The following is a 26,009-nucleotide window of genomic DNA, read 5'->3' on the forward strand; positions in this document are numbered from 1 at the left end:
GATGGATACAATGCTGGGGAAGAGGAAAGCCCCTTCCACCGCTATTTCCACCAAGCCCCTGAGTGCTCAGACATCCCTAGAAACATTCCTCATTTACCTAGAGCCGGGGCGAAGTTCTGCTCATACCGAGTTACTACTGCCCAGAGCAGCATTTTCTACAATGGTCCAGTGCTCACTGGAAATGAGTGAGAGTCTTTCCATTGATTCCAATGAGCCTTAGATAAGGCCCAGGCTTTGATTTTCCAAGGTAGCCTGCAGAATGCTTTAGCTTTGCTGGGACTCCCCCCCCTCCCCCCACACTCATCTTGTATGTTTGTGTATCCTGCTTGGGATAGCTTGTATGCCAAATTTGGAGGCTGGTTTTGAAGTGTGCTCTAAGAAGGCAGCATGCCATACCTCCCTCAAAACAGCATGCAGAGTTTTCTGAATATATGTAGTTAGGGTATGTCTACACTGGGAAGTTATAAGGAAGAGAGTTTAAAATGCTATAGCTATTCTGGAATAGCTCCCCGTATGCACACACTGATTCTTGAATAAGAGTGTGCACAGGGGGAGTGATTGTGGAATAGCTCTTGTGGTCAATTTCACCACAATAAGCCCTAAGTATTCTGGCCAGAGCATTGCCAGGTACTACAAACATTCTGTTTCTTATGCCTACATAACAGGATATGAATTAGTTTGAACAGCTCAGTTCTGTTGTACATTTCTGAGACTCTTAGTGCTTTCCACATCTTTTTACTACAAATTAGCGCACAGTGTCCAGTGAAATCAACCCAAAGGATAGTAGCAAACCCAAGGAGTTAGTTGTATTGAATGTATCCACTAGTGGCCAGAGTCCGATACCATTGCTCCCATTCAGTAGCGTCTAACGCCCTAATAACCCCATTGGGATTACTTGTGGAGCTACTCACTGCACGTAAGGGTGACAGACACTGATCCTAAATGTGCTTGTTGTCTGGGATTTCCAAAGGAGCTAACTGCCCAAATCCCAGTGAAATGCTGTTCCTAACCCCCTTAGGCTCCCCTATCATTGTAATTAATGCCACTTTCAATTATGATTTTAGCCACTGTCCCTCCTTTAACACAAATGTTCATGTCTCAGCTAACAATTTTTGGAGCATATACTCAAAGAAGAACATGATCTCAATTACCTGGGCTTAGTAAAATGGTATTAACAACCTTAAAAGAGATTCTTGTGAGCAAAAAGAAAAGTCAAACAAAATCATCATTTCCACCAATATACGGACACACTGGGAAAATGGAAAAGAAATACAAGAAATGCAGTGCTTACCAAGCTCATTCAACAACAGAGCTGTGAAGGAGACAGACAGAGAGACAAACACAGAAGAAGAAAAGTAAATGAATAATGAAATTAAAAGGAACATCCACAGAAAGACTCCAGCTCCCAGGCTCAGACAATGAAAACCTGTGAAGTTTCAGGATACCATTGGTACCCAGAAAAGAACATTGAAAATAATGGAACAGAAACATTTCATGAGCGTGGGCTGTGAATTAAAAGAAAAAAAAATAATGTCACATATAGCAATATGGTATAAAAGACAAACTTTAAAAAAATTCATTTTCCCCCTTTGGGCCATGTATTCATGGAGTGTCCAATGACATCAATGGCAATACCACCACAGATAGAGGAAATAATATGTCCCAAAATATGGATGTAAGGGCTGTTTGCTGGATTCTTTTACTTCCTCTAATAGTCTAAATGGAAAATAATAATTACATAATGGCCTGATTTCTACAGGGAACGTAGAATGAAAGAAGTACAGTTTGTGCTAGGGCTTGACTCACAAAATATAATACAGTATTTATCCTGTCATTTAGCAAAATGACAGTTTAAGCCCTGATAAAAGATAACTATCATTTAGCATTCAGGTAGCACTCTGGATCTTTGAAGAACTGAACACTCTAACTAATTACTTCTAGCAATACTCTGGAAAGGTAGTAAGATCAGGAAGTATTAACCCTTTTCAAAGGGAGGGAAACTGAAGCAGAGAGGATCAGGCCAATATTTTCAAAAGCAGCTGCTGATTTTAGGTATTTTAATTTTTAGCACATCCTAGGCCTGATTTCAGAAGCTGAGCTCACAGTATTACCAGCCCCAAGAGTTCAAAAATCATAAGTCAGTCCTCAAAAACTGGTTTAAAAATCATGAGATTTTAAAAAGACTGATACATTTTTGGCTCTTTTTATTTACCTTCTGACTACTAAGACTTTATGGAGCCTTGGCTTCACATTTTCAAGCTTTCCCCTGCAACCATGAGAGCTAGAAACTTACTTTTTATAAACCAAAAGCTGAGAGTCTCATGTCATCTCAGGACTCCAGCAGCGAGAGCTTTAAAAACCCTCCAAATAATCCAAGATTCATGATAAAACCATGAGAGTGGACAACACTGCGCCCATGCAGCGCCGAATGAAATCAATGGATAGCTTTTAGTGTCAATGGTTAATTTTATTTTGGTGGTACAAAAACAATAGTAGGTGTCCCTAGCACTGCTAGTGATGCAAATCCCACTCACTGGGATTCTATTGCATTGCGCTAGTGTGTCAGATTTAATGGAATTTTCCGTGAGCTAATAATCACATAGGGCATCCATCTGTCAAGGAATGCAGGGGAGGGGGAAAAAGGTCCGTGTGCAATGTTCTCTCTTGGGATAAATGCAGCCCCTCTGAGGAATCCATCTAGTTCTAGGTAATGGCAGCTTCTCTCCTCTCAGCGTGCTCTCAGGCCAGAGAGGGAGCAGGGAGCCCAGTGCTCCCATGCAGGAGGCAGCCAGAAGGATGCAGCTATTGCTTGCCCAGTATCTTGGAAGGTGTGTGTGTCTGTGTCTGTGTGTGCTCTCATGCCCAGCAGCACCAAATGTTATCAGACCTTGTCTCTGGGTGGAGTTGGGGTGTGGCCATAGTTCACCTTCCCCTGGGAACCCCGAGCATGTGGGGAGGCTGGAGGAATAGCAAGCTGCACCTTATCTAAAGGATGCTGGTGAGCAACGGCTGGGCTCTCCCCAGTACTCCACAAGCACCATGGGGCAATTCACTGGTCCCTCTATGCGCAACTGGCATAAATTGGCTGGGGAATACTGCTTGGCAGATGCAGAGCTGGCAGACTCCCTCCTCTTAGGTGTGCTGTAGCGCTTGAGGCCTGGCTGAATCACTCCTGAGCTCCGGCTAGTGTATGGTGGATTCAGCTCCAAGCACCCTGGCTCTGGCTGCCTTCTTATGCATGGCAGTGCCAATGCAACTAACCAACTAGGAAATGTTGCAAGACAGCATCAACCTAGTATGGGGCAGAGGTGTCTGGCTGGTCCCTGTGCTCTAAGACTGCCTGATGAATGCACCCACTGAGCACAAAATTGCACCCGTCCCTTTCCCCCTAGTTCTCCTATGAATGCACTCTGAGAAAAATGCGCCTTTGAACAGGATTAGAAATGTACCCAGCTGTTAGAAAGGCCTGGATTTAGAGCCACTGAACAACTCACTGTGTGAACAAAAGTTAGTTTTTCCAAAGGCAGAATTGTTTGAGCCTGATAAAATCATGCATTTACTTGAGTAAAGATGAATCGGACTGAACTGAATTTCTTGTCTGTGTAATTTATTAAACTAATCCAGATTATTCTCCTCTTTCTTTTATATTAACTAGCTTAATTATTTTTTTAAAATCAGACAGCTACCAGTGAACAGACATTTCCTATTCATTTGTTTTTCTGTAATAAGGGGTATTTTTTTTTTTTGCCTACTGGGGGAAAAGGAACTAAAATAAATAGTATTGTGTTTCAGTCTAAATGCACCAACATTTGATATACATGAAGTCATCTTAGACCTCGATCCAACAAAGCACTTAAGCATACATGACACTAAGCATGTGAGTAGCCCCCTTGACTTAATCGGGACTACTCACATGTGACCCACACGGCGCTGACCCACACTTGTGCTGAAGCCCATCTCTATCCAGGACGAAGTGGGCATTCACCCACGAGAGCTTATGCTCCAATACATCTGTTAGTCTTAAAGGTGCCACAGGACTCTCTGTTGCTTTTTACAGATCCAGACTAACACGGCTACCCCTCTGATATCTATCCAGAACAGCACTTAAGGACACACTTAACTTTAAGCACATGCTTAAGCGCTGTCTTGAACAGGGACATGCTTTCCTGAATCAGGGCCATGCTTACATGCTTTGCTGGATCAGGGGTAGTCAGCAAATGAGCGGATTTAGTCTATAAGAAGGGAAGCCTATTTATTTCTTTGGGGTGAAATGCCACAAGGTGTGGGGAGCCCAAGCAATGCCCTCTGCTCCACTGCTGTCCTGCACAGTGGTTGGGAGTGGGGCACAGGGTGGATGTGCTGGATGTAAGGACCCAGCATGCCCCGTGCGATGTAGAGGCGACTTCATGGTGGGACCTAACAGGCTAGCATGGAAGGGTCACTAATGAGTGCCAAGGCTGGATGGGGTGGGGGAAGGGCTATGAGATCTACATTTATGTTATCCCTAGTCTCCAACTCCCCACATAGAGGGCACAGGGGAGCTAACACCACTATTCCAGCTGCCTCCTGTAAATTCCTATGGAGCTTCCACAAACACCAGTTTGCTAAGGCCCCCATTCAGCAAAGCAGATAACAATGTACCTAAGTCTTAGATTCAGAGATCTGAAGGTTGGAAGGGATCATTATAATCATCTAGTCTGACCTCCTGTACAGCATGGGTGAGAGAACCTCGCCCAATGCTTTCTGCCTTCTCTTTGAGCTATAAAATCTCTTCTGGAAAGACACCCAGCCTTGATTTAAAGACGCCAAGTGACTCCATCCACCACATCCTCAGATAAATTGTTCCAAGAGTTAAGTACCCTCACTGTTAAAAATGTGCATTTTATTTCTAGTCTCATTTTGTCTAGCTTCAGCTTCAAGCCATGGGAGCTTGCTATGCGTTTTTCTGCTAGATTAAAGAATCATCTATTATGAGAAATCTCTTCTCCCTATAGGTACTTGCAGACCATGATCAAGTCACCTCTTACCCGATCTGGGATAAACTAATCCTGGGACTCAAAAGTTAAACATGTGCTTGAGTGCTTTGCTAAATCAGGGCCTAAACGTATGATAATAATAATAATATTATAATACAATCTGATGATTCCTAAGGAGCAGATATTACCTAGAAATTAAACAGGAAGTCAAAGAGACAAAATGTTGCTAACAATGTTTGGGTTGTTAAAAAAAATGTCTGTTATGTTGCGACTAATTATTCAGGATAATTATGTTAGTGCTGTAATGTCCTAATTAGCCATCAATAATTCATGAAATGAGTTACGTCCATTCATTTTAAGTTATCTTTTTAAGAAAAGAAATTGCTTAGAAAAATTAGCAGCCCTTTTCTTTTTATGAATATGTTTGCAGTTGCTTTAGAGAAATGTTTTTATTTTGTGTGATGGAAACTGATTTCATCCTCCTTATGAGGATTCGGTGGGATGTCCATGTCACTGCACTGTCAGTGCATTTTACCTATTTACTTCCAGATTCACTGGGTGAAATCCTGACCACCGACATCCTACTGGAATTACCTGATTTTGAACTACCTTCAGACATCATTGTATGCTCATTACCAGTGTAAAAAGCTAAAAATGTTGCATTAAGAATGTGATTTTTATTTAAACAGAGGGTCTACTTTATCTCCTGCTAAAAATGATGCAATTGCCTTTTTTAATTAAAAAAGAGACTGTTTTCTCCTAGATTAAAAGAATATTTGTATATGAGATTTCAGTGCTGTATATTTTGAATACACAACTGAAATGTCTTTGTTTCTGATACTGTTGCAATAGCAATTGACAGTTTAGGATTCACACTCTGTCTTCCCACATTGCATGTGCTGGAATCTCAGACCCACTCTAGTGTTTGTGATCACTTTGTGGGGGCTAGATGCTGCCATAAACTCTTGGCTGACAGCACCTCTGCAGTGTGTGTGTGAGCTTGTCCCTCTCTAGCTAGCATGGACAGGATATGAACCCCTAGTGATTTATTCACGGGATTGTTTTCATTTACTGCCTCACAAGTGGGAGCAGTTCACAGATGAACACTTGACAAAAAAAGTCAGTTTGTATTTAGTCCCAACCCTGCTTCAGTGGGAGCTAGTCAGTGGGACCAGAGTTACACCCGCCAAACAATAAACAAGGTAAAGTTGCTAAGCTTGAGAGGAGATATGGCAAAATATTTGGAAGCCAAGTGCGAGGAGAGAGCAAGTGTGAGAGTAGGGAGACAGAGAGAGAGCAGACTACAATTTCTCGAGAGTTTGTCTGGGTTTACTCTCACACCTTTCATTCCTCTTCGTAGCCATATTGGTTCCTCAAGCACAAGGTAGAAACTGCACTCTTTCTCATACTCCTCACGGTCAAGTATTTTAAGGGTAATGAATTTCCTGTGGGAACACAAGACAAAGGCAAAACAAATGGTTGGCGTCACACACTCATGCTTTAAGTTCAACCAGGCGAGATGGTTACCGAGATGATACGAAGGGAGGAGCACATCTGCCTCAGTTACTTATGTAAAAGAGCAGAAAGTCCATCACTGCACCTAGGCTGTTTCATTCTGAAAAAGGAGCCACTCCACAAATTTAACTCTGAAATGAAGTAGATAGGTTTACATTGTGGGGAGCTATTGTTCATGCACCACATAAGCGTTACACGGAAAAGGAAATCCAAACACCAGAGGGTTTGGTTGCTTTGCTTGCAGCCAATCTGCATCTGGATTCTATTTGTAGTTCTGTGCCAAGTATCTGAGCCGTAAAAGGAGGTGGACTGGTTTTGCTTTTAAGTAACAGCAGCACCCCAGCAACTTATGAAGGGCCAGATCCTTGACTGGTGTCAGCCGTCATTGCTCCATTGAAATAAATGGAGCTACGCTGATCTACGCCAGCTGATAATCAGGCCCATAATGTCTGAATTTAAGAATGGAAAACCGAAATTGGAGTCCAAAGTGCAAACAAAGGTTCTCAGCTCCAGGCCCTAGTGACTTGACTCCTGCTCTTTGACATAGATAGAGGAAGGCATGTTTTAGATTGCATGTATTGGAAAGTGCCAGGCATCCATGAGTGATCAGGACATGTGCACGCAGGCTGGGCTCAGCCTCAGAGCAGATCTCCCACCTTTCTTCTCACTCATCTCCACCAGACGGGGCTCCCCAATCTCAAGGTAGAAGGTCTTGTTTTTCTCATACTCCTCATCATCAATTATTTTGACTGATATCGTTTTGCTGAAACAGAGAAGAATAGATATTCAAGAGTAAGGGGGGAAAGGGAGAGTAAAGAAAAGGAGAAACAAGAGGGAGGACAGAAACGTCAAAAGGAGGTTAGTTTGGGCAAAGACTCATCAAGTAATTATCTCAGGGGGCAGCCACACAGCATCCCACAGCATTCTACAATAAAGGCTCAGATATAACACTGAAATGCACCCTGGGAACTGTGGGGCTAAAGTCACATCTGGGATAAGTAGGGGCAAACTCCATGGGCTAGTATGGAATTAACTCCACTGGCCCTATGGCTGCATTTGGCCTGTGTTCTTCACATGCTGCATCTCTGGATCTTCATGATATGTGAAATATACGTGGTCGTTGCCACAGTAACCCTCCCTGGGGAATGGAGGAGATTGCCCCTGAGCCACGTCCCCAAGGAGGAGGAGAGGTGAAGCACATGGAATCCTGCACAAGGATGCCAGGGTCTCTCTCTCACTGATTAACAGGGTCTTGAGTTAATCCGTCCCAATCAAAGCCGAGGAAAGTGGAGAATGAGCAGCAGGCTCATCAGAGTGTGAGACAGAAAAGCAGAAGCCCTGAGAAGATGGAAGGGACCTTTCATCTGAAAGCCCTGCTCTGGGCTCTATATAGAATGTGTGTGCGTGTATGCACACACGTTCACACATGCACTACTAACGTTTCAGCCACCTCAAGGGTGTCTACATTGACATGGAATTGAAACACGCCTGGTAGGACAGCAGCCCTGAGGTCCCATCCTTTCTGCCTTCCATGGGCCCTAAATCCAATGGGGAGCGCTGGCTGGGGCTGCTTGGCCTTTATTCTGATGGGCCAGCTTGGACATGTGCTCGCTCACATCTGGAATTCATACAGGACAGAGGTATCTCCACAGAGAGTGACCAGTCTATGGCCCTTTAAAAACCAGCACAGTTCCCAGCCTCACATTCCCCGAGAGCCTGCCCCATTAGTCCACCCACCCTGTTGTGGGCCTTGCCAGTGTCACCGGGCGATCTGGTGGGCACTTTGGTCTCTGGCTCTTGCTGGATCATTGTGATCATCACTGTGCACAAGCGTGGGTTGAGGCCTGAAATCTTCACTCAGTAGAAATGGCTGCCATAGACCATGGGAGCTTTGCTTAAATACACACGGAATAAAAACTGAGGGCCCCACGCTGCTCCCTCCAGGGCCCCATTCTCCTCACTCCAGGCCCTGCAGAAGGAGAGGCGTTCCATCTCTGCAGTCTGCCCCCTGATCCTCTCAAACCTGCGGGCTCCATGGAGTCCCACTCTCCAGAGCTGGGAGGGATGGCTGAGGAGAGTGACGCTGTTTGGGCCCCAGCCTGTGGGGAACATGTGAGGCTTGCATTAGTTTGCACTTTGTACCCCTCTCTCTGTGTGGGGTACATCCCTTTAGGGAATAGTCTGTGATAGCCCCTGGACGTGTAGCTCTATAGCGATCAGGAAGAACCAAAACCTCTCCTCAACTGCAGATCCCAGCAGCTCTGAAGGGATCTGAGTTCAAGGAGGTGATACTCAGGTTTATCCTCCGGGAGCAAACCATGCTCTCCCAACAGAAAAGCTTGGAAGCAAGGTCCCCACCAGCTGAGGCTCGCAGAATTCTCTTTTGTAGGTAGGGGAGAGAATAGGCCCTGAATAAGGATGTTGGGATTTGGCCCAACATGCATGACCATCGTGGCCCTTGAGGCCAGACTCAGAACTGCCAGGATGCCACAGGCCAAGCTCCCCTTTGACATGTGAGCCCCGAATCTTCTGACCCCATCCCCTCCCCTCAAATCCCACTCTTGGGAAAGGCTTGCTACCCCCTGACTCTCACAGTGAAAAGCCATTACCGAGAGAGACAACTGCAGCCAACCACGCTTCACAGGAGCGATGATCTGGTGAAATAACCTTTCTAAAGGGCTAAAACCATTGTCGGCAGCCAAGGATCTCTTCCGGAGACGTGGGACATTTACCTGTAAAACAGTCACTTAACCTACTTCCATCCTTTGCCTCTGTCGTTATGTACTTAATGCTTTGTGACAAGCCTGCATTAGCTTGGGCTCTTACAGCCTCCGCTCATGGTTCTGCCACTGCTCTCCCATTATTTTTAAGTGGTGCATTTTGCTGTGGTTTCCATATTAGGTTGGCGTGTAATGCTCAGAGAGCTTGGGGCAGCCTAGGTCCCTTAGTAACGATGGGACTCTGTGGCCTCACTACAAAAAGCCACAGGCTCCGGCTGACATTTGAAACTCAAAACAAACAAATAAATCACTCACCCCCTTGAAGCTAACAGAGAATGTTTAAGCTAACCAGCCATACGAATGAAAACAGCAGCTTCTCACAGACACATGCATATGACAATGGTCAGCCATTCAAGTCTGATTTTAAAGATGTTTCTCTTGAAGCTAGTGGTTTATAGGTTTCCATATGATGCTAGATATGACCTTTCACACTCTGGGAATTCAAAGGAGATAGATTCTTTCTGAAGGCTAAGGCAGGAGGAAGTGGAGAAAGCATCAATGGTGGTAGGCTATTTTTTTTAAAGCAATACATTTGTTTTTCAAACCAAAATTATTTTGATTATATTTTTCTCAAGGGCCTTAATGTGGAAATTGACCTATACGTCCACATTCGTATCCAGCCTAGCCACTTAAGACTATTTGTCTGTTATTACTGAATTTACTGTTCTAGCAATAACATGAGTATGAAGGCTTAGAACAGGGGTAGGCAACCTATGGCATGCGTGCCGAAGGCGGGACGCAAGCTGATTTTCAGTGGCACTCACACTGCCTGGGTCCTGGCCACCGCTCCAGGGGCTCTGCATTTTAATTTAATTTTAAATGAAGTTTCTTAAACATTTTTAAAAACCTTATTTACTTTACATACAACAATAGTTTAGTTATATATTATAGTCTTATAGAAAGAGATCTTCTAAAAACGTTAAAATGTATTACTGGCACGCGAAACCTTAAATTAGAGTGAATAAATGAAGACTAGGCACGCTTCTGAAAGGTTGCGACCCCTGGCTTAGAACATGCCTAGAGCACAGCTAGAGAACCAATAAATTAACATCAAAACCTGGCACCTTCTTACTGGAGGCCTGGCCACTTCCCAGAGTTTTGTTTTCTAATGCACCTAATACAGTGCAAAGTAGGTGACAGAGTAAGTTCACATGAAAAAACAATGGAGATGGAAAAGATTCATTAACACTGTCCTCGCAGAAGTCCCCCAATGATGCTGTTACACACAGGCCTTTTTATGAGTGTGGGGGCCTGCAGCAAATCTGAAGAAATGTTCTGCGGTTAGTTTCGTGCAGGGCTGGATTTACACCTTATGCGCCCCTAGGCAAAGCATCTTCAGCGCCCTCCCCCCCCGCCTACAGCTGACCTTCATGTTTTCCATAAAAAATGAAACTTTTAACCCACTTTTAGGAGCCCCAAGAACACTGGTGCCCCATGGCACGTGCCTACTGTGCCTAACTGGAAATCTGGCACTGGTTTTGTGATGTCATTTCTTGGGGGGGAGCTATGGCAAGCAGTGAAGGAGTCTGCTTTCTGTCTGAGTGTTTGTCTACACTACGAAGAGAGACCTGCAGCAGTGCGCATCAGAGCCCACATCAACTGAATTGGGCTCACAGGGCTTGCGTTGCAGGGCTAAAAATAGCAGTGTAGACCTTCGGGTGCAGGTTGGAGCCCGGGCTCTGAAATTCTGAGAGAGGGTTGAATCTCAGAGCCCAGGCTCCATCCTGAGCCGGAATGTGGGTCAGAACAAAATGTGTAAATAAGTAACAAAATAATTGTGTCATCACAGAGGTTCCTTATTTATTGCCTGCATCCAGCCCCCTTAGTCCATTCCTAGTCCACTCCAGCTTCTTTCAAACTTTGTTGGCTAAACCAACTTTCCAGCTGCTTTTTTTGTGTCGCCTCTCGCTAAGCTTGTCTTCTCTTTGAAAGAAATCTCCTTTCTCATTCTTCATCTCTTATGTACTCTCCATAGGCAGCCTGGTGCAGGTTAGAGCAGCCCTGAGGCTGCTCTAATGTATGCTAAGGGATCAATTGCTCCCCCACAACAGGTCCCAGGATTGAGGCACACAAAGGCAGCATAAAGCCACCCCTCAGGTCCAGTGGAACTTGGCTGGACCTGGGAATTGGGACCAAATCAGAGATCAGTTATGTATTCTGGCTTTCTGCCCTTGTTTTAGATTTGAGTGCTCGGTACTGCAACCTAAAACTCTCTGCTAAGCTGATTGGCATTAGAGCCCTTGCTTTTCATAACTTAGTACAAACACCACAAATCAGTAAGCAGAACAACAGGTATGATTCCTTGCACGATTTGATATAGTCAAAAGTCCATTAAGTTTGTCCTTCATGCTTATAACGACATCAATAACTGCGCAAGTGATGGCTGAAAAAAACAAAACCAAAGAACGCAGCCTGGCTCAGCCTAACCCTATTTTCTAAGGAATATTTGTATTAACTTCTTCCATGTATAATCATCGCTGCAATCGTTTTTATGCACAGATGAAACAGTTACCAAACATGGGGCAGATCTTGCTTTGCATTGATGTGGTAGGTGAAACTGTTTTAGATGAAAAAAGGAATGGAGGATATGAAAAAGTTCTTGGCAAAGCCATACAAAAAACCCTGATGGACTTAACATAATGACAATTTCAAAATCACTAGTAAAGTAATCAATAATTTTCCTGACAGCACCCATTAAAATGCATACTGATTCCTCTGTGTCTGCATAAAATGGCTGTTCTTAGAGAACATAATTAAAAAAGCTACATTTATCAATGTCAAGTGTAACATGCAGGCCAGTGCAGGGAACCTCACTCTACACTTACAAATCACAGAGTAAGAAAAAACATAAGGCATCTGATTTTCAGAGGTACTGAGGACTTACAGTTTCCACTGATTTGGGGTTGTGAGCACTCAGTACTTCTGAAAATCAGGCCCATATTTGTCCAAACAGTGCTCAGAAAGTGTATATTCTCCATCAAAGAGGCACCTATGCCCTGACCCTGCAAGCTGCTCCCTGCAGGCAGGCCTCTCTGATTGAGCAGAGTCCCACTGACATCAGTGGAGGCTGGCTGCACGATCAGCGTCCCAGACACAGTCACAGCAGGTATCAACAGGTGGCACTGTTACCCATAGTTTTCCAAGTTCTTTTGTCAGAGAGTGTGAACGAATGGTCAGTCCTGGATAGCCATGTGATGTGCTGTTGCTAATTTGTTATGTGAGATTCTGGGGAGAGGGGCCAGAAGGAGAGTTTGGTCTCTGATTAGAGTCAATTCTTGAGGCAAAGTTGTCCCTGAGTAGGGTGACCAGATGTCCCGTTTTTAAGGAGACAGTCCCGTTTTGGGGGACTTTTTCTTATATAGGCGCCTATTACCTCCCATCCCCATGTCCCGTTTTTTCACAGTTGCTATCTGGTAACCCTATCCCTGGGAAGCAGGTATTGGTGTTGAGGTGAGAAGGGCTTGCCCTGCATGCTATTTGACTACCTCTGTTCCAGATACATGTGCAATTAAAATAAGTTACATTTAGAAGACACCCAGACTCTGCATCACGTATGTCTCCTCTACTGGGAACCCAACCTACAAGGCCCCAGACATCTGCTACTGCTTGGCAGAGGGGCACCCATGCAATGAAGAGGAAGCATGCAAGAGGTTGATTGAGGCCCTGTCTACATGGTGTGATTGCATTGGTGCATAAGCTGCCCTGCACAAGAGTAAGATGGGGCATGCACTGGTGCAAAATACACTGGTAGATTACCAAGGTTAGTGGCATTGCTTTGCAGTGAGTCTACAATAAGGGTTTACTATAGCAACAGATTTACACTGGTGCCAATTTCTCCAGGTCAAACAAGCCCTTGGGTCTATTGTCTTTTTTTTTTTTTTTTAATAAACAAAAAGGCACTTATTGCTGTTATACGATTTTCTTAGCTCAAAATATAAACTATGTAGGGAGACTGTGTGGCTTAGTCGTCATAGCCAGATGCTGGGGGTTAGGACACCTAGATTAGGCTCTGAGAGTGACTTGGTTTGTGAAAAGAGCAGTGTGAATTTCTTATTCTAGGCCAGGCTATAGGATATTCCAGTCTAAGGCTTCCTCAATCCCTCCTATTGAAGCTGTCCTACTTTGTATGAGCTATTCATTGTGGGAGGGGCTTGAATTTGGGTCTCCCACATCTGAGGTGACTATTCTAACCACCAGGCTACAGGGGTGTTGGGACTCAGATTACAGGCCCCTGCCTGGGACTGAAGCCCTTGGGCTTCGGCTTTGGGCCTCTCCCCCCCGCTTACATGGGGCTCGGGCTGGCTCAGGCTTCGGTCCCCCCTCCTGGGGTCATGTAGTAATTTTTATTGTCGAAAGGGGGTCGTGATGCAATGAAGTTTGAGAAGCCCTGATCTAGTCTGACCTGCTGTACAGCACAGGCCAGAGAACTGCCCCACAATAATTCCTAGAGCAGATCTTTTAGAAAAAGTATCCTATCTTGATTTAAAAATGGTCAGTGATGGAGAACCCACCATGACTCTTGGTAAATTGTTCCAATGGTTAAGATTCTCACCATTAAAAATGTATGCCTTATTTTCAGTCTGAATTTGTCTAATTTCAACTTCCAGCCATTGGATCACATTATACCTTTCTCTGCTAGATGCTCTATCAGTGAAAAGTACTAATATCACAACCATGCAGTGAGGTCTGCATAATGGTTAATTCCACAAGTTCATTCATCAGTTTTAAATCAGACTCTCTGTTACTGGTGGCTCAGAGATCCCTTCAACATATTACACAATATCACTTATTTAAAATGAAAGTGAAAGTGACAATGTGCATCGTTCAAGTAAAATGTAACCATGATAGAAAAAGTCTGCAATGCATAACATTTTCTTATTAACAGAGCTAGCACCAAAGGCATGGGGTGGAAGTATGTCTCCTGGCGACTGTGGACTGTTAATTAGAATCAGAATGAGGAAGCTAAGAGTAATACAGTATTTCTAACTTTGCAATTTTTTCCCAAACATTTCTTGAGGGGAAAAAAAATATTTTCTAAGCTTTAAAAATGAGCTTTCAAAAAAGACAGTGTTAATTTTTCTTCTAGGTAGAAGAACATGCCCAGCGTACCCAGCTGCCTAGAATTAATCAACAGCCCATGCCCAACTCATCTTCCATTCAATACTTGGGGAATGCTATTTGTCAGTCCTGAAAATGCCTCCTCTAAAAAGCAGTGTATCGGGAATAAACAAACAGCTAGGCCCAGATCTTCAGCTGGTGTAAAATGGCTTAGCACCATTGAAGTCAATGGAGCTATGCTGATTTACATTAGCTGAGGACTTGACCCTCCGCCCGTAGGTGAGATATTCCCCATTCTAAGTACAGAGTACAATGGTTCGGACTGACAATACGTTCTCAGTGCTAAAATAGTAAGAGAAAATGGTTATATTACACCAGTGCTTATTCTGTAATGAAAGAGGTGCCGGGGCTCAAAGCAATTTTTTTACATTCATAACTGATGCAGCAAGCGCAGAGGTGCTGGGGCTCTGATCTGCCAGGCCCGGAAGTGCCGGGGCTCTGAACTGCCAAGTGCAGAGGTGCAGGGGCTCTGAACTGCCAGGCCCAGAGGTGCCGGAGCTCTGAACTGCCGAGTGCAGAGGTGCTGGGGCTCAGCCCTGGCACAAGTTAAGCACTGCACTACATCCGATGTGGAAATGACATCACATGGGAAGCCAATGCCATGATGCTGCAGTAATTCTTAATACAAGACAATCTGGAGCATAAAGAGGATGCTTAAGAATAAATCCTCGGTATGCAGAACAACACATAAGCAGTGCACAGAACATACCATGGTCCCTTAAATGGCCATGGTTTCTGCTAGCAAGTTAAACAACTTATTAATGATCTGGCAGTAAGTTAGACACTGCAAAAATTCTAACACCTTTTTAGACTGCACATTATTGAGTCATGATTGAATTATAGAGAGAAAGCAGTCCAAAGCAGTGCGCCTTATTCCATTAGTACTTTAAGTTGAAAGCAGTAAAAACAATTTGTCTCCTTCCCCTGCAGCCCTCTGGCATGCTGCAGAGTGGATGGAGACACTCTCATTTAAATGCAGAAGTGCAGTAAAGCACATGTGAGCAAAAGCAATCGACTGAGCATGGGCAAAGAAGGGGCGGGGCTACACTGACTCATTTCACTACTAGGTAGTGATTTGTACTCTTAAGTAAATGTGTGCTGGTTGTTTAACACAGCCAGTGGGGACACCTAGAACAGCTCTAGCTAAGAGCTATTGCTGCAGCCTGTTGCAATGGATGGAAATGGTCATGACCATCTCACAATAGCCTTAACAACACTGCTGTACACAGTGTGGCAGGAATCTCCTAGGGGAAAATTCATAGATTCAAGGACTGGAAGGGACCTCGAGAGGTCATCGAGTCCAGTCCCCTGCCCTCATGGCAGGGGACTGGACTCTGCTTATTAAAGCTAGGTGAAGCAGCTGAGAGCCACAGTAGCTGTATGGCAGAAACTGTGGTTGCCAGAAATCTTCATGTTCCTAATAGAGATTTGCACCAGCTGCGTGTTGCACACCCAACAGTGCCAAAGTATTCCACAAAGAAGGTAGGGTCTACTCCAAAGCGGACACTTTTGACTCCTGCCATCTCTCATCTGGCTGACACTACAATTGAGCCAGTTAGTCCAACCCTGGATATAAAACAGTTGATGTGCAACAGGTAACAGAGGCAAAGCTGCTAGGGCAGTGGCTCTCAAACTTCTGTACTGCTGACACCTTTCACACAGCAAGCCTCTGAGTGCGACCCCCCCTATAAATTAAAAACACTTTTTAATATATTTAACACCATTATAAATGCTGGAGGCAAAGTGGGATTTGGGGTGGAGGCTGACAGCTCGCGACCCCCCCATGTAATAACCTCGCAACCCCGAGAAGGGTCCCGACCCCCAGTTTGAGAACCCCTGTGCTAGGGGAATGGATGGACGGGTCTGCCAACGAAAAGGGCACAAAGCAAATATTACTGAGTCAGCACATCAGCCGGGCATTCTCTGCAGGATGCATCTTCCGCTCCTTATACCTCCCTCTTTAAGTCAAGTTCACCTGGCACAGGTATGATCTGGCACTTCTAAAGCCCTGTAAAACCCTGGTAAAATGTACCCATGTCTCCTCCCATCAATGTGAAAAGCTCCACAAAGACTCTCCAAACCTGAAGGATTCCAGCTTTTCCCCAGACCAGCCAAACAAAATGTTTACACAAAGAAGAGACCTGTATTGCCAACTCAAACCTTCAAAAATCACGAGTCAGGCTCCCAAAATCATGAGAGGAGATTAAAAATCATGTGATTTAAAAAACATAATACAAGTTGTGCTCTTTTTATTTGCTTTCTGGTTTCAGAGCCTTTGGGGTGTACTCTGGTCACATTTTCCAGCTTTCCTCCATAAGCATGAAACTTGCATTTTTTTTTTTTAAGTAAGCTGACGTTCTCCCCTACCACCTACCTCGAGGAGCTGGGGCTTTAAGAAAGACACCAAATTTCATGAGTTTTGTCAGTGTAGACACTCTCAAACTCTGAAATATTTTCCTCATCTCTTGGGAAAGCTCTCCCTGCTGAGTGGCTAAACAGTGAGAGGAGTTTCATAACCATGCTCAAACATCACATCCCTACACTGCTTTGTCCCAAATGTTGCATCTGCCCTATAGATTCTGGTGCATGTGACTGCACTGCACATATATCTGTGCCTGCCCCAGGGACCGTATTGCTTGTGGGTCTAAATGACTGCAACACAGATCTCTGTTCAGATCACTTTTATAGCTTGATCTGCTAGGGTTCATTGCTTCCACAGTCCATTCATGCGAGGCTCAGAAGCCTGTGTCTGAATGAAGCAGCACCGTGTGCCTGGACTGTCAATTGGCATGTCTTTTTATCCCTCTTGGGAGCAATGTTATTGTGTCAGGGTTTTCTCAGGCACTCTTGTACTTGGGGTCAGCTTGGGTTTGGCACCCCTATACCATCGGAGGTGCAATGGCTGAGTGCTTAAGGGCCTCACCTATAACTCTGAAGGTCATGGGTTTGCAACTCTCCCAATCTCACACTGAAAGGCCACCTCCAGTTCACCCTGCTGCAAAATGGGCACCTGATCCCTCGGGTTGGGGGAGTCACAGGTGGTTGGATGTGAGGATGCTCCCTTGTGTGCTACTAGCTATGAAACTGAGGTGCCTTAACTGTGTCAGCCTGAGGAGCTCCTAGCTTGGGGGAGCTTTCACTTTGCTACCTGCCTCCCTTTAATACACTGCTGGTCCTTGGGTGGTTGTCAGCAGGAATTCCCTTTGTGTTATCTGAGCCCGATAGAGGATGTGGCTCAGCAAGAGAAAGAGAGAGTGACTGAGGCAAAGTGGGGAGCTGGAAAAATATTTTCTGGGAGGTGCCGTTGTGTTTTTCCTTGGGGGCACTCATTATACAATTTGAGGTTGGGGTTGAGAGGGAAGGGGCCATAGGGCACACAACTGGCATTTCTGTCTGAGATGTAGTGATTTATATTTATATACTATAAATATATTGCACTGACACGGTTCAGGGCACCTTTCCGTGGCTCCTTGAGAGCACCCACCCCAGGCTTCCGGCTCCTCAGCCATCACCTCTCTTGGGCAGAGACCATCATGGGGGCTGCGGGAAGCGGCATGGGCTGAGGAATGTGCTGGCTGCTCTTCCCGCAGCCCCCACTGGCCTGGAACGGCAAACCGCGGCCAGTGGGAGCTGCGATCGTCCGAACCTGTGGACGCCGCAGGTAAACAAACCGTCCTGGCCTGCCAGCAGATTTCCCTGACGGGCCGCGTGCCAAAGGTTGCCAATCCCTGGTCTAGGGATTGCAAGCCTACGAGTCCAAGTTGATCTCAACGGTCAGAAGCAATGAGGAGGGAATCCAAGGTACACAGGGCTCGCAGCTAGTGTGCAGACAGGGTAACGTGCTTTACATTTGGCACATTTATGGCTGCTGTGCAGAAGTACAAGCAAAACAGGCAAGACCAACTCAGAGGCCCATTTGGAAACGTGGTGCTAGAACATTTATATTCATTCCCCACTGCTGCCACTTACTGAAATCACTGCGAAGTGGCATCCTGCAAGGAAAGGCTTGTCATTGATTGCCCATTACCAAATTGCTCTTTCCCCCAGGGAAGATGGCCACTTGTTTCTGAGATCTGGCACGCAGCACAGTGCAGAAGTGCAATTGTGAGCTCTCAGTCTCGCAATCCAGCTGTTGACAGTAGCTGTCTGTCTTTCCCAGCACACTGCCCTTCTCCCATTAGGCTTCTGATAATAAAGGGCCTTAGTAAATAATCTTTTGTTTGCCTCTTAAGCTTGCAATGCAGAGCCAGCCTACAAGTTCCTGCTGAGCCGCTGGGGAATTCCAATGGTGTCTGAACACAGGAGCTGCTGGAATGTACCCATGTGAGCTGGAACACACAGGCATTTTCCGAGTCATCAGCTAATTCACCACATGGCTTCCTAATGGCTCTACAATATGCCCCCATTGCCAGGTAATCATAGAATCATAGAACTGGAAGGGACCTCGAGAGGTCATCTAATCCAGTCCCCTGCACTCAAGGCAGGACTAAGTATTATCTAGACCAGGGGTAGGCAACCTATGGCACGCGTGCTGAAGGCGGCACACGAGCGGATTTTCAGGGGCACTCACACTGCCCGGGTCCTGGACACCGGTCCGGGGGGCTCTGCATTTTAATTTAATTTTAAATGAAGTTTCTTAAACATTTTAAAAACCTAATTTACTTTACATACAACAATAGTTTAGTTATATATTATAGACTTATAGAAAGAGACCTTTTAAAAACATTAATATGTATTACTGACACGCGAAACCTTAAATCAGAGTGAATAAATGAAGACTCGGCACACCACTTCTGAAAAGTTGCTGACCCCTGATCTAGACCAGTGGTCTCCGATGCGGTGCCCACGGGCGCCATAGCACCCACTGGGGCATCTATGTGCGCCCGCATACTGGCTGGCGGACGAGCATCCGCTGAAATGCCGCCAACAAGCAGCGTCATCCAGAGGCGTCGCCGCTGAAATGCCGCCGATTTTCGGCGGCATTTCGGTGGCGACACCTCTAGATGACGTTGCTTGTTGGTGGCATTTCGGTGGCGATGCCTATTGACATTGCCACTTCTCGGCGGCATTTCGGCGGATGCTTGTCCACCGGCCACGGTCCGCGGTGGCTAGTGGCCTGGTGCCCACCAGAGGAATAAGGTTGGGGCCCACTGATCTAGACCATCCCTGACAGGTGTTTGTCCAACCTGCTCTTAAAAATCCCCGATGACAGAGATTCCACAACCTCCCTAGGCAATTTATTCCAGTGCTTAACCACTCTGACAGGAAGTTTTTCCTAATGTCCAACTTAAACCGCCCTTGCTGCAATTTAAGCCCATTGCTTCTTGTCCTGTCCTCAGAGGTTAAGAAGAACAATTTTTTCCCCTCTTCCTTGTAACAACCTTTTATGTACTTGAAAATGTTATCATGTCCCCTCTCAGTCTTCTCTTCTCCAAACTAAACAAACCCAGTTTTTTTTAATCTTCCCTCATACGTCATGTTTTCTAGACCTTTAATAATTTTTGTTGCTCTTCTCTGGATTTTCTCCAATTTGTCCACATCTTTCCTGAAATGTGGCACCCAGAACTGGACACAATACTCCAGTTGAGGCCTAATCAGCGTGGAGTAGAGTGGAACAGTTACTTCTCATGTCTTGCTTACAATACTCCTGCTAATACATCCCAGAATGATGTTTGCTTTTTTTGCAACAGCATTACACTGTTGACTCATATTTAGCTTGTGATCCACTATGACCTCTAGATCCCTTTCCGCAAACTCCTTCCTAGGCAGTCATTTCCCATTGTGTATGTAATGCACAGAGCAGCTTTCTGAGGTAGCTAAAAGGGGAGCTGCACCTTCAAGGCATTTGCCCAGACTTCACTACAACTGCTCTGCCTTCTGCCGCTGCACCAGGCAGAAAGGAGCAATGCAGCGATGAAAGGAAAGCAAGTAGCGCAGCCCTTGCCTGGCCAAGGCTGTGTCACTGGGGAGCCTCCCTCACAGAACACAAGGCCGAAGAGGGCCAGGAGACAGGAAACAGGCCAGGCCAGGAGAGCTGGCTTGGCTGCCCCAGACACCGATAACCCACTGTGGTGCAGAGCTGATGAAGGGGGTCTTATGACACTCACTCCCCCTGCCGCAGACAGGACGGGCGGGGGTGGCCCAAGGAAAGGGGATGTGGTGAAGGAGCCCCTGTGTCAGACCAAAGATGAGCCGTGTTTGCGGCCCTGTGTGGCTGTTCAGAGCAGGCCTCGGGACAGGGGAATTGGCTCTGCCCATGGAATCAGCAGGACCAGGGGAGCGCAAAGGTGAGTATTAATCCCCTTTGCGTGCACGTGCACACACACACACACACACACACACACACCTGTGACCTGTGCCGTACAGCTACCCCGCAGGACCTGGCCTGAGTTCTTGAGTACTGTGTTAGACCCACATACTCACACCTGTTGTACGTTTCAGTAGGCTGATCCAAGCAGTGGGATCAACACATCAGAGGTAACAGGGTGGGGTGGGGAGAGTTCATGCCTTTCTAGCTTGATGCTGTAGGGCTGAGGGTACTGTTGTTTGGCTGGAGAGGGTTGACAATCAGCACCAGGGGAAGCTGCAGCAGCAGGTGTGTGAACCCCCCCACCCCGTGCAAGGAGGTGTTAATACCAGAGTCTGTCAGTCCAGTTCCGTGATCTGTCCCTTTAAGAGCCCAGGGGGTTTGCCTGCACTGAGAGAACATGCAGTGGTGCAAATACCCAGTTACACCAGGGGAAACATTCTGAGCACAGGCAAGCCCGGAGATCCAGGGAGCCCTAGTTTTGTTCTGACAAGTCCTCTTTTGCCCTGATCTCCCCTCTCTCGATTCTGTGCTCCCTTCACCCCCCTCCCCAGGAGGTTGGCACAGCTTCTGTCACTGAGGTGGTGGTGGGGGTAACATAATGTTGCATTTCAGAGACGTGCTCACTTCCATCTCCTGAGCTTCCTTTACTCCATCCCTCTGTCACGTCATTGGGCTGTTCTCCCTCCCCTTCAGAGGTCTTGACCAAGGGCACCCAGAGAACTTGGGGGAGCTGCACCCATGTGCATGGGACAGGGTATCCCCATTGACGTCACTGGAGCTGTGCTGATTACATCAGCTGGGAATCTGGCCCATTGCCTTTTAGGTCTGTAACAACACTTCACAAATCAGGTCTAGTTTACTAAGAAACCCTGCAGATACCCAAGCTGGGTTAGTGAAATACGGTGTGCCGTGGCTTTCGCCATTGTCATAGTTCAGGACTCCAGCAGCTGAAATGAGCAGAAAGTCATGTCCTTGAAATCGTATCACTCAAATCCCACCGAGCCCTGGCACGGCAGTCACCCATTCCAGATGACAGCCACCAATCGTGGCATCAAGGACATGAACATTCCAGCAACCAGAACCCTAAGTTATAGTGAGAGCAAGCCCTTTGGAAAGGGACTGTCTCTGTGCCAGGTCCCATACAAACACCGAACGAAATCAGGGCAGGTCCATGACTGGGGGGCACTACGGTAATAGATACACAACAAGCTACAGCGATCTCCATTCGACTGAGCATGTGCAGCTCAGTGGTTTAGTGAAACCCTACAGCACCTTGGCTCCCACTGAGTGCTTTTCCACCCTGCTTTCCTTCAGGGCTATGACCACTGCTTACTGCATGCCAGTCACAAGCTTGAGGAATCAGGGGTCCGATTGCCTCCCGCACGGGAAAACTGCAGGCCAAAAGGCAAGAAAGCCCCACTAGGTTTCTGCACAGAGATTTCTCTCCAGTTGTGTTGGTGGGTGAGGGAGAGGTTGTGCCTCTGGATCAGGTTGTGTGCTTCTCCCCCATCAGATCCTCAGGTGGTGTAATTTGGAGTAGCTCCACTGATTCCAATGAAGCTATGACCAATTGACATCAACTTAGGATATGACCCTATTGGTTTCAGTGGAGTTACACTGATTTACACCACCTGAGGATGTGGCCCACGACAGGCAATTTATGCCTGTTTAATTTTTCTCTCTCTTTTAATGTGTTTTTTTTAAAAACAGGATTTAATTACAAACCACCAACCTCCTCCTAACTACGAGGAAAGCTGTCTTATTCCAAATTAAAGACAACATTTTAACCCCAACTCTCACTGCTTTTTACCTTGAAAATGAGCATAGTCACGGACACGAGGTCATCCTTCGTTGCGATTTTCATGGCTTTCTTTGTTTAAAAGCCTTTAGATAATACACCTGTTTTTTGGGTGCGCTGAATATATATTTAAGTTACCCAGGGCAAAGGAGCATCATGTGGCTCATGGGCCAGATCCTCGGCTGGTGTAACTTGGCATAGTTCCATGAAAGTCAACAGAGCTAGGCTGAGTTACACTAATCCAGCCCCATGTGTTTAAAGGGAGAAATACATATACAAAAGAAGCAATATACTGCTGCCCTCGATCCATGTGTGGAGCTACTATTGACAGTTCCACATGCAGATCAAAGACTCAAAGGCATGTGTGGCCTTTTGTGTTTGGAAGATATAAGCTTTTGCAATTTTTCCACTACGTCATCTTTCTGTGTTTAATGCATGGTGCAGCAGAACAACGGATGAGCTCCTCCACAGAGATAGCGAACAAGCAATGGGATCCTAAGGAAATATACAGAACCCAAATGAGGCATGTTAGTACGTGGTAGCATCTTCAGGAGCAACGTATGGAAGGAGGCAAATTAATATGAGCCTGGGGTCATGCTAATAAGCATGGAGAGAGTGGGTCCATCGTGAACGAAGTGCCTTCCATGAGCGATAGATGAGGAGAGAGATGATGCCCACAGGTGGGAGCGGCGCACAGGCACCGAGTGAGGTCTGATCCCCTTCCGTTGTCTTCAGCTGGTTTATTTGAGACAGAGGCTGAACTCCCACTAAATGCAATTGGGGTAGGATGCTTGTAGGACTGGGACCTGTGGGCCCAATCCTGAAGACACTCTACTCTGCACAGAGTTACTTTATGGGTATTTCTGCTGGCTCTCTCTCCTCTCCCTCTGCAAGACCCCACTGGGCCCTGAAAGCACGATCTCCAGGAAGGGGCAATATTAAGCATGGAAGGCATTCTCTCAGAGTTGCCCAGCGCAGCACATGATGCTACAGCCCTTTACGGGGTGTAGTTTGCTCCGTCTGCTGCGCCGATCCTGGTGCATGGGGACATTTCCTCTCCCTTCCAGTAATGTCCTCTGTGCCATTGTATACTGGGGCTGCAATTCCACTTGGCCCTCACGGGGCATGGGGGGTGAGAAGGCTGCTTGTGCCTTTCCCCTCACCAGGTGCCTAAAGGTCAGGCAAAGTGTGGCCAGCTGAAAGCAATGGGATTATTTGTGGAGCAAAGTAACACTTCGCGGGAGGAAAGGTGGCAGGACCGAGCCCTTTGTTTCTAATCATACAACAGCGTGATACAATTCCGTCTCTCTATCACACCGTCAGTGCACGTGTCCCAAAGTGCTCTATGGGCCAGAAGTGCTTGGTAAAATTAGTACCAAAGCACTAGAAGCTGGGTACAGAAACCAGCCCTGGATATTTTTAGAGACAAGAACAGTGTTTGTACCGTCGTCTTTACAATTACTTCAAGGTGAACTTGGAATGATTTTTCTTTCTTTCTTTCTCAAGTTCTGATTAAAACAAGAAACCTGTAGCAGATAATAGACAAACAATCCAACCTCCACACCAAAGAACCTCAGCAATCTGCACAGGTATAATAAAATACTACTTGATATTCTGGCTTTGACAAAATCAGTACCACTAGGGGAATGGCTGCTGGGAAAGCATTGTTTGCCACTGTAGAAGTTTCACCAATAAATTATATGTGATAGGACACATGCAATAAAACCCCAAAGTGGAAGTCAGGCTGAAGGGGTATACTTCTCACTTCATAAATCACAGCTGCTCTAGGATGGCAAACACTTGCACGCTTTCTAGATTTATGTTTTAAAATTAATATGAAGGCAGGGGCCAGACCCTCTTTTGGTGTAAATGAGCAGAGCTCCATGGAAATCAATGGATGAAGTTACTGCTTGAAGTGAAGTATCAGGGGGTAGCCGTGTTAGTCTGTATCTACAAAAACAACAAGGAGTCTGGTGGCACCTTAAAGACTAACAGATTTATTTGGGCATAAGCTTTCGTGGGTAAAAACCTCACATTGCATCTGAAGAAGTGAGGTTTTTACCCACGAAAGCTTATGCCCAAATAAATCTGTTAGTCTTTAAAGTGCCACCAGACTCCTTGTTGTGCTTGAAGTGAATGGAGCAACTCCAGTTTATATCAGTTGAAGATGTGGGCCACTGTTGTCCATTAAGTGCCTGATCCAAAGCCCATTGAAGTCAATGGGTTTCTTTCATTGCACATTGTATCAGATCTTAGCACTACGTGAAGTGGCTGCTTTCTGGTGGGTTGCCATTCCTGAGCTGTGTGGCCGTGAGACACACAAATACAGCAAGAGGGGACGGATGAGCTAGAATTGCATTTCTGCAATTTCTCCCCTCCCCACCCCACCCCCCATGCCAGGTGCATTGAAATGAGATGGAACTGTTTGTCCTAGACTGTAAGTGCTTTTCCTGATCACTTGTCTCAGCTGCAGGCTTGGCAATTTCTCGCAGAAAAAGGTAGCTAGTGGAAAGGAGTGGGACCTGATCCACCACAGTGTTACTCCAGTTTCAGGCTGGGGAAAGGCTGACTCCACCATTTCTTCAGGAGTAAGGCAGCAGGGAATGAGACTCAGAGCCTGTGGAAGAAAAACCCCAGCAGCAGTACAAGTGATGTAATTTTCATGAGCACGGAATCTAATTATCCACCACAATTTCAAGTCTGATGCCCCCTGTTGGGATTTGTTCAGATCCTCCGAGCATGGCTTTATGAAAAAGTGATGTCTCAGCTGACATCGAAGGCTTTTAAATGAAATAGTCACAGCAGAACTCTCAGGTTAATGAATTCCATGGAAAATTCCTCTCCCATCACATCACACCTCACCGTTGCACTGCGAAGGGTCTGATTGCTAACCTTAGAGGACAGATGTCAGCTTCCTGGTTTATAAGTGGGAAGGGACAACCACAATCACTGTGATGCCAAGCTCACCCTCCAGGAGTGTCAATGCCTTCCCTTCCCTCCACCAGGCTCCCGGGAACTGGAGCTGTATAAAGGGAAGCTGCTAGGGACTTCATCCAGTCACACCTTCTTGCTGAGGTCCGAGCCAGCGACCTTCATGCCTTCAGCAGCCCAGGGCCTCGCTCTTCTCTTGTGTTGCCAGGGCAGTACTTAATACTCTGACTATATCCCTGTTTATCTTCCTACCCACTCCCTTCCTCCTGTTCTGCTTCCCTCTCCATCAGCTCCTGCTACTCTCAGGGATTATGCCTCTCCCAGTCCCCACCCCCAGACTTCCCACTGACTTTCTCCAAAGATGGGGAGATAACTGGCAAGACTGTGATGGCAAAGGCCACATGTTTGTTTGAAGGAAGTTGGCACATTGGCCTCCCATAACGATGTATTAGCAGTCTCCCAATAGTAATAAACCATGATTCCAATCGCTCCTGTAGATTTCACCAGCAGTGAGGGGGACAGGTCCAACTTTCAGGCTGCAGTTCCTTACTAACATCTAGAAGGTTAGTAAGTGAAACTGG

General features: G+C 46.1%; 1 protein-coding gene across 3 annotated transcripts in view; it reads right to left on the bottom strand.

Moving 5' to 3' along the window:
* Positions 1-26,009, bottom strand: part of SLC8A1 (solute carrier family 8 member A1) — a 271,534-nt gene that overhangs the window by 44,924 nt on the left and 200,601 nt on the right. For all 3 annotated transcript variants that reach the window (XM_024213947.1, XM_024213946.1, XM_024213948.1), the window contains exon 2: positions 6,318-6,421. In XM_024213947.1, coding sequence (XP_024069715.1) covers positions 6,318-6,421 — 104 coding nt within the window. The remainder of the gene's footprint in view (positions 1-6,317; positions 6,422-26,009) is intronic.

The sequence above is a fragment of the Terrapene carolina genome, unplaced genomic scaffold (genome assembly GCF_002925995.2).
Source record: "Terrapene carolina triunguis isolate 2854851 unplaced genomic scaffold, T_m_triunguis-2.0 Scaffold275, whole genome shotgun sequence".
Taxonomy (NCBI): domain Eukaryota; kingdom Metazoa; phylum Chordata; order Testudines; family Emydidae; genus Terrapene; species Terrapene triunguis.